This window comes from Photinus pyralis, unplaced genomic scaffold (assembly GCF_008802855.1).
Source record: "Photinus pyralis isolate 1611_PpyrPB1 unplaced genomic scaffold, Ppyr1.3 Ppyr1.4_LG4, whole genome shotgun sequence".
Classification (NCBI taxonomy): domain Eukaryota; kingdom Metazoa; phylum Arthropoda; class Insecta; order Coleoptera; family Lampyridae; genus Photinus; species Photinus pyralis.
In genome coordinates, this window is record NW_022170511.1 from 20,061,763 (window position 1) to 20,070,166 (window position 8,404).

At 37.4% G+C, this 8,404-nt stretch overlaps 1 protein-coding gene across 1 annotated transcript; it reads right to left on the minus strand.

Moving 5' to 3' along the window:
* Nucleotides 1–2,949: 2,949 nt before the first annotated feature.
* On the minus strand, nucleotides 2,950–7,360 carry LOC116168746 (DNA topoisomerase 3-beta-1). The gene is made up of 10 exons (XM_031484718.1): nucleotides 7,170–7,360; nucleotides 6,717–7,124; nucleotides 6,324–6,672; nucleotides 4,823–5,023; nucleotides 4,675–4,775; nucleotides 4,405–4,628; nucleotides 4,079–4,351; nucleotides 3,815–4,032; nucleotides 3,544–3,768; nucleotides 2,950–3,498 (listed from the first exon to the last, which is right to left on the minus strand). Exons 1-10 carry the CDS (start codon nucleotides 7,258–7,260, stop codon nucleotides 3,033–3,035), a joined length of 2,556 nt encoding a protein of 851 aa, XP_031340578.1. The 5' UTR covers nucleotides 7,261–7,360; the 3' UTR covers nucleotides 2,950–3,032.
* Between the last annotated feature and the right edge of the window lie 1,044 nt (nucleotides 7,361–8,404).

An 8,404-nucleotide genomic window follows, 5' to 3' on the forward strand; every position in this document is an offset into this window, starting at 1 on the left:
ATCCAAAACCCATACCCGTTCAAGATAAAGTTGTCCTGTCAAATTTTCGTCGTAAATGAAACGTCCAAGAATTCGCGATTCAATAATTTCACACCAAACATTAATCCAAGTTTTCTTTGAGGCCTTCAAGAATGAAGATATTTCCATGGCATGATACGATCTACTTTTAATTAGTGTAATGAATATGGTTATTAATTTCACTTTCATAGTGAATTTTCGAAGATGGCTTTGAAATGTGTCAAATGTGCCACAGTTACACTATTAACTACCTCACAAGATATTGTTTTCCATGGCAAACTCTGTTTATTTATCTCTCAACAATACGAAATTTTCTGCAGCGCGTTTATTTAATAAAGTACGTTTAGCAAGCCTTATATCGTTATACCTACAGAGAAAAATTTGTCCTTTTTAAAAATGCCAAAGCTCGTGCCAACGCCATCTATGACTACTAAAAAAATTAAAGTTTGTATTAATTAGTATGTTTATCAGGTTAAGCATTAAAATGTGTAAAACTTTTATTCGTGTTCATTTAGCCTCACTAATTGAATCGAACGTGGTGTTGTTAAATGGATTTTGCCTCTGGAGACGCTTTAAGATTAGTGGCCCTTGTCATCCGGGAGCCCGTATAACACAGATATCACCTAGGTTACCCTAGGGATGTGCCTCTGCACTTTCAGACGCGCCATCCCAGGGCCCAATAAGAGGGACGGTCCTCTCCAAAGAGTGAAAGGTTGCCCCCTGACTCTGAGCCGTAATGTTGACAGGACAACCAGAGTCCAATGGGGTCATCCCGCCTTCATTTTTTATTTCTGATCCACAAAGTACATTAAAAATAAAAAGACCCGTGTGTCCTCAATTTTTATTTGCGAGTAAAATAAACCCAAAATAAATTATTGAAAAGCTGTGTTTTTAGTCCGAATTTGAAACGCTTCAGACTAAATACGTCACAAACCTACAACCAATCACGTAGGAGTGAGCTGGCAACCTTACGCGAGGGTCTGACGTTTGTCACATTTGACGTTTTGAGAGGGATGTTTACTTAGACCATATAGTACATGGACTGCTAATTGTAACTAAAATATGGTCAAGGACATCGCCTGGGTATGTGAGTTTCAGGGTAAACGAGTCTGTCCGAAATTGCCCGATGAGACACGATTTGAGACTGTCAACCTATAAACATTGAATTTATAACTATCAAATTCAATGCTATAAATTGACAAATGTCAATTAATTAATCGTCTACATATGGCAAAAAAAGCAAACCTGTCCTTATTTGTGGACGTATAGAAGAAAATCAAGAGTATTTAAAGCTTCTCGTACTACGCGGTTACCATAAAAGCTACTCTTTACGCAATCCAAGTGGTGTTCATACGACTTTATTTTACCCTGAGATTCACATACCCACGACTACAGTGCCCTCTATCCGTGACCACCCATTTTGTATTGAAAGCATAGGGCTAATAGCAGTCCATGTACTATATGGTCTAAGGATGTTTAACTGCATCTAGCACGAAAGTGACAAGTGCCTGTGACAGATGACGCAAGTTATAAATGCCATTCTCCTGCAACATTGCCAAGTCGTTATGTCATCTGAATGGTTCTAGGAGCTGATTGGTCGGGCTTATTACGTCACAGAGCCCGCCACAATCATATCGTTTTGAATAAACCTTTAAGAGTCTTCTTTACCTAAGCGCAACTTTTTTACATTATAGTGTATAGATGATTATAGCTGCAAGAGATAAGATGAATTTCTTGCTTTGTCAACTCCTGTCTTGGTCCTTAGTTAGTTCCCACCGACACTGTGCAGCGGCGCCACTTGTTACACTCAAATTGATGATTTACCGCCCGCCAAGATACAGACTTTATTTACAAAAATTATGATTTCATTTTTTGGGGTCATGCTTAGAAGTAACTTATCTAAAAAACTGTCGGTTTACTTTTTCCATAAATCGTCTTGATCGAGAGTAAAAAAATAAAACAGATTAGCGCAATAATCGGTGCGAAACATCTAATCTTTAAACAATCGGTATTCAGTTGCTATAAACTTTAAAAAAAAAATAGTCCGAACATTTTGTAGATAAAGGTCTAAATTTATAAAATAGTTCTTAAAAAAAATTGTTTTTTGAAAAACAACTAGAGTTTTTATGGCGGGCGCTCTTATGGAAATTTACATTGGGTGCAGTGGGTACAGAAGACTCTTAAAACCGCACATGTTCATTATTTTTTTGCTAATCAGCCTCTATTTTTAAATAAACTTTTACTGTCCAAAAAAATGTTTTATGGTTTCAGGTACACGCTTATTAAATTAGAACTGCGGAATTCAACTATACGGTAAACTCCCATTCCAATTTTGCATCCACTGCAACCATCTTCGTGTATCTGCTATTTGACGTTGAAGGTCGAACAAATTAGGATTCTCGTTGGGGGTCGTCATTGTAATTGTTCACAACCAAGAATTAGAAATTCACTTCTCGCTTTTTTGAGATAACACAAGTGAGATAAAAGCATCAGCTTAACACCACAATCACGATCTTCGCGTAATTTTTATATCGACTGCGCCATTTTGTCGTGTATATCAACAATTTCTTTGAACATTTATTGAAAATATTAACAACTCACATTATATGTCATACGAATTATCTATATGAAAAATAGCTGGCGGTAATCCTGTTGGCGCCTAATTTAAGAATATGAACTCCACAATTAGGTACCCAACCACCAAGCGCCATCTTATTAGCATCGTTCATTTCCATGAGATCGTCTCCGAGAAAAAAAGCCCATTCATCAATGCCCTTTCAAATCCGGTGTAGTTTACGCAAATAAATAAATAAATAACACAAAAGGGCAAATTACATTACATATTTTTTAATTTCTAAAATGTGTCTCGTTCTTCAGAGTCAATATCTAAACAAAAACGTCTGGAAACTCAATAGAAAATAAACAAATAAATTAAGAAAGTAATAAGGCTTTATTCGTATTTAAGTTTAGCAAATTAATAATGTTAATAATGAAACGAACAATAAATTAACACTTCACACAAAGTAGGCTGCCAGCTGAGACATTTTATCCTTTGGTGGCTTCGGTTTTCTCCTACCCCTCCCCCTTCCGCTAGATTTGCTGACGTAATTGGCACGTCTACTCGCCACAGCTTTATGTTTTTCTACCAGGTTAAAGAACTCCTTCGAGCAGAACACGCAACCGGTGAACTCGGTGAGATTATTAGGCAGCTTAGTCTTATCTTCCTTATATTCGACGCTAACCAGCTGAGATCCACAATCGCAGGTATCGTCTTGCACGTACACCTTCGCCGCGTCGTCGAATATGTGAATTATAATATCGCACTTATTGCATCCGAACTTCCATTTTGGCGCAGACGAAGGATCTAGGACCAGTATACCGCCATCGCATTCGACACAATTCGATACTCCGTTTGTGTTCAAACTGTGAGGACAAGTGGGATGGGTGCATGTATTACAACCAAACCCTTTCTTCATATCCCTAAAATCGCAAACTAAATAAAACAGTTAGAGAGAGCATCTTTACCTAAAAGGTGGATTATTGAAGCAGTACGGGCAGAAAGTGTAACTTTTTCCTTTAGATCCCGAGGACCACGTTAACAGCTCAAAATCGTCTAAGGGACACTTCAGCTCCTTGTATATTTTAATATTTCCATTTTGTGGTAAGTTGTAAGTTTCGTCGCAATGTGGGCAGTGTAACCGAACTGGTTTTGCCGGGATCAGTTTCAGGTATCGCCGACATTTCCCGCACCTGAGTAAATCAGTTGGATTAGCTGTTGACTGTGGTTCTACATTACCTGGAATGAGCCTTTCCCGTCGCACTCAATGGAGAAAAGGATACTTCAAAGAGTTGATCCATGCCCTCGATATTTAGGACGAAGTATTGAAACTTTAAGCGAAAAATCTCCATGGTGTGATTCAAAACGGCGGTGAAATTCGCTTTACCTTGCGCGATTAGGTTTAGTTGTTTCTCAACGGCTGAACGCATGGTAGGCAGTACGAGTTGTGGGTCAATCTTCAAGTGCGGATCTTTAGAAGTGTAGTTTGAGTATTTAACTTACCTTTTGATAACCGTGAACCAGTACAATACCTAGCGTTGTCGGCACTAGTTTTCTTCCACCTCCTACGGTCACGTAGTTTCTCTGGCAGATATTATTGATGTGAACCGGAATGGAGGCGTCAGTACCGATACCGTGCTTTTCCATAAGAGTAATAAGTTCGGCTTCTGTTAAGTAATCAGGAGGACCAGTTTGACGCTCGGCCAGTCGTACATCCCTTATGGGAACCATTTCTTTGGCGGTGAATGCGGGTAGGATTTCATTTCGTCCAAACGCCTACAAACCTTTGCAATTATTTGCAGTAGTTCACCCATCAAAGATGTACCTACCTGCCATATCATCACCGACGTATACCCAGGATCAATTAGAGACTTTCCAGTTGCCGAAAATACTTCCTGGCCCACCGAAAATGTAACGGTTGTTGTAAGATACAGACAGTCTTTCGCTAATGTAGCAATAAAATGTCGAGTAATGTAATCGTATAGCCGCCATGCATCCCCTTCCAACGTATTTCTGGAAGCAGCCTTCATTGGTGTAATCGGCGGATGGTCACCTTAGAGTACAAGTTATTTCTGGTCTAAGCTCATTTCGGAACTTACCAGCATCGTGACCTTTTCTTGGTCTGTTGATACCTTGCGATAAAATTTCGGAAACGTCTCTCCCCCAGTCTGAATTACCTACTTGTTGTTGTAAAACACCTCTAAAATACGAATTTAGTCAGACGTTGGTGTAAAAGAGTATACTAACATTAAGTCGAAATTTTCGGGATAGCTGGTCGTTTCCGTACGAGGATAACTGATGAATCCCTGCGTGTAAAGTTTTTCCGCGATTTGCATTGCGTGGTGTGGGCCCATGCCCAAGCCGGAACTTGCAACACGCATTAATTCGACTGTATTTAGTGCCAGTGGGCGTGTTTTGGTCATTTGTTTGCAAGTGACGCTGGTAACTCTGGAAGTTTCCTTCTGTAGTAAAATTGCCACCCAAAGTAACGCAATTTAGATTTTTGCTTTTGTTTATCGTTTTTTTAAAGTTGATGTAACAATCTTTCATTTTAAATTTAAACTGTAGTACAACGTACATTTAACATCAATATAAATTCAGAAAGATTAAAAAAATTCAAAAACCATTTTTTGTATTTTTTTTAATCCGTTGAACGTTTTTTTAAATTTTTGAAAATCTTTTTAATATTTTTGAATCATTTTAATCTTTTTTTAATTTCATCCCTTATGTTATTAGAATTATTTTGAAAAGAGAATTTAAACGAGGATGTTCCATTAAAAAAATGAGGTTACCTAGGTGTTATAACTTTTTACCTGACCTGGTATACCTACTTGGTTTAGACACGGCAAACTTTTGTAGTAAAATTTTTTTTATCTCTTTTAACTAATAAAATATATGGCCATTCCTACATTGCCAATATTTTTTAATTTTCCCCCGTAGATACTTCAGAGGTCTTAAGCGAGCGAATATTTTCAAAATTTAATTTGATCATTTAATGTTTGACTCAAAAACTAACAATTCCGGAGATACCATATAAGATATGTGCCAAAAATTGGACACCCTGTACTTTTTGATAATTATTTTTAACTATTTTTCCAAATTTTGGAAAGAGATGTTCCCCTACACTTGGTTACGACCTTATGTCCTTATCCTTGACGTTTACTTCCTGTCAAGGCAATGTAATATTTTAAACACCTTAAACCTTAAATAAAACACAGCTTTTAATGGTTTTAATAAACAAAGGGTGAAGTGGAGAGTAAAGTGCTAGAAGCATAGATGAAAGAGCAATAAATTAAACTGACAGCGGCCTCTGTCAGATTTAGACTGCCAAAATGTCCAGTTCGTGTCTGATGTACAACGGTTTTGTGCAGTACTCCTTCATAATTTTGTACCCAATGCGGTTTATTACTCCTCTTCCTTCTGGGACAAACTATACATTAAATGAAACCTTTTTTTTTTGCATTTTCCAACCTACATGTTTTTTGGTCTTTATTATTCAATTTGGAACATTTTGGTACAAAATATGTTCATTTTCCAAATACTTACCTATGCAAAACTATATGTTTCACTAAAAATTAGCATCTGTGTAAATAGCGGATACGTATAACACAGTTGATTTTCAATATTATAGCACAGAACGTGCTATTAATTACTTATTACTTAATAATAATAAATTAGTGAGACTATTATAGCAATTATTTTACTTTGTGTTTGCTCTAACAAACAAAATGGATCAAAATGTACTTACTTGGCTTCCTTTTGGTCACGAATCATATGTAAAAACATGGAGGCAATATCCTTATCAAAGCACCGAACCCTTTCCCAATCGAGCACAATCTCTTGACCATCCTTCGTATTGATAGTAACCTGCAAGACCCAATACGTTTCAGGTTTAAACGTTTGTATTTCATCGTGTCTCTGCACACAAAAACCCAAAGTGGGAGTTTGGCAAGGGCCATATGATATTAAGAGTGCATCTAAATCCCCATACCGATCTTGAAAGAATTTCGTTTGAAAACGTGTGAAAGCACAGCCTATTCTCAGGTCTAATTCTTGGCGTGCATCAACACTTCTGGCCTCATTTTCATTTGGGTACACTGCAAATGGATTATCAACACTGCAATATAATCAACGTATTTACCTAAGGAATGAAAGGCTGCTTTAATATCCTTGTCAGTGATTGCGGAAAAACGGGCCCTAAACGTCGTACTATTGCTATACACATTGCCACTTAAAGCCCCTGAAACCGCCTGCATGACTTCGAAGCAAATGTTTTCACCCTCCTTATCGCAATCGAGCCACAAGACCAGCTTATCGCATCCCTTCGCCTCCTGCCACAGGAATTGAGGCATTTTCAGTTTGGGCATTGCCTCCTTCTTTTCGATCGGACACGTGAATAGTTCGGCGGGATCAACTTTCGCCCAATTATTGTACTTTCCCAAGAAATCGACACCCATCACGTGCCCGCAAACTGAGGTCATTTTAAAAGCGGCGGGGACATTCTGAAACGTCCCGTTCCACTCGTGAATGGAGCAGGCTCCGTTAAAGCCTGAAAATTCGGAATAAGTTGCGGGGGCAAATGACATTAACGTACCTTTTCTTGAACTGTTTTTTCCATTGCTTAAAATGGTCGCGAGCGAAGCTGCTAAGGATGGTTTTTCGGCTACCATTAAAACAGTCCTCATATTTGTATAATTGTATTTTTAAGTAGATTTAGAAGTCAATTTGGTCATTTCTATATTTAAATTCATCTAAGCTACCACACGGTAGAGGTTAGGTTGAAAACATAACCTCTAAGTAAAATACGTCAACAAGGAAGTGGCTCTGCATGAACCATAGAGCAAGAACAAATGTACAGGGCCGCTGATATTAATTTTCAAGAATTTAATTTAAGTATGAGGAAACAATAATCGTATACTTGGCAAAAATAGGCACGGGCAATTTGTGATATTCGAACACAAAATTCAATTTTCACTTTTATGACTGTGCACACCCATAACCCACAATTGTGTTAAGTCAGCCCATAATTCTTATCACAACATACACGATACAAGGTAATTACTGAAATTCTACCTGAAACTATTGAATTATTGAATATGAATTGTTAATCATAATTACAACGCAGATTTTAAACATTCAATTCATGAGATATCTAAGGAATTTAAAGTTTTTAGTGTTGGAAACTCGCAGACCAATAAAAATCACCGTACTAAATTACCATGTACAGTGTAAATAATTTGGTTGTGCCAAAACGATGGTGTTATGTATATTTGAATTTACTTCGAAGAATCATGGCTCCAGCTCGTAGAACAAGTTGCCTATTTGCAGTAAAATGTTGTACGTGAACCAACGTTGGTGTCAATATTTTTCCATTTCCATTTGACGCATTGGTTTTTGTGGATATCTACCTTGAATAGTGGAAAAAATTTACTTATGCATATTTTAGACTTAAAAATTGATGTATGATGTAAGGTTACGATCTTTTGATTATAGGGTTTGTGGCAGAAACAAAACAGAGAAAAGTATCTGCGTATAGAAAATCTTATTCGTCATTTCTCATCTTTTGTGCAATAAAATTCTTCTGTTAAGAGAAAGATGGAGAATTACATGGCCTTGTAGGGAAAATTCAATATTACAACAAAATATGTGGAAATCAGTGAATTGCTGCTCATATATCACACATAGATTCTACACTGAAGAGTTTTTATTAACAGAATTAATAGAATCTCGCCCCCGAGATAGGTAACACGTCCCGAGGTGTCCGAACCTACAGTACAGTTGATTGTCGAGATTGGTTCCAGCATTGAGTGTCGTAACTTATTTGGCCTG

Bases quoted from the DNA above. Each gene is read 5' to 3' on its own strand.
- LOC116168746 (XM_031484718.1), bottom strand. From the start codon at position 7,260: ATGAGGACTGTTTTAATGGTAGCCGAAAAACCATCCTTAGCAGCTTCG. The intron at 7,125-7,169 runs GTACGTTAATGT...CCGAATTTTCAG, and splicing joins AAAAAACAGTTCAAGAAAAG to GCTTTAACGGAGCCTGCTCC. The intron at 3,499-3,543 runs GTAAAGATGCTC...TTGCGATTTTAG, and splicing joins TTCAATAATCCACCTTTTAG to GGATATGAAGAAAGGGTTTG.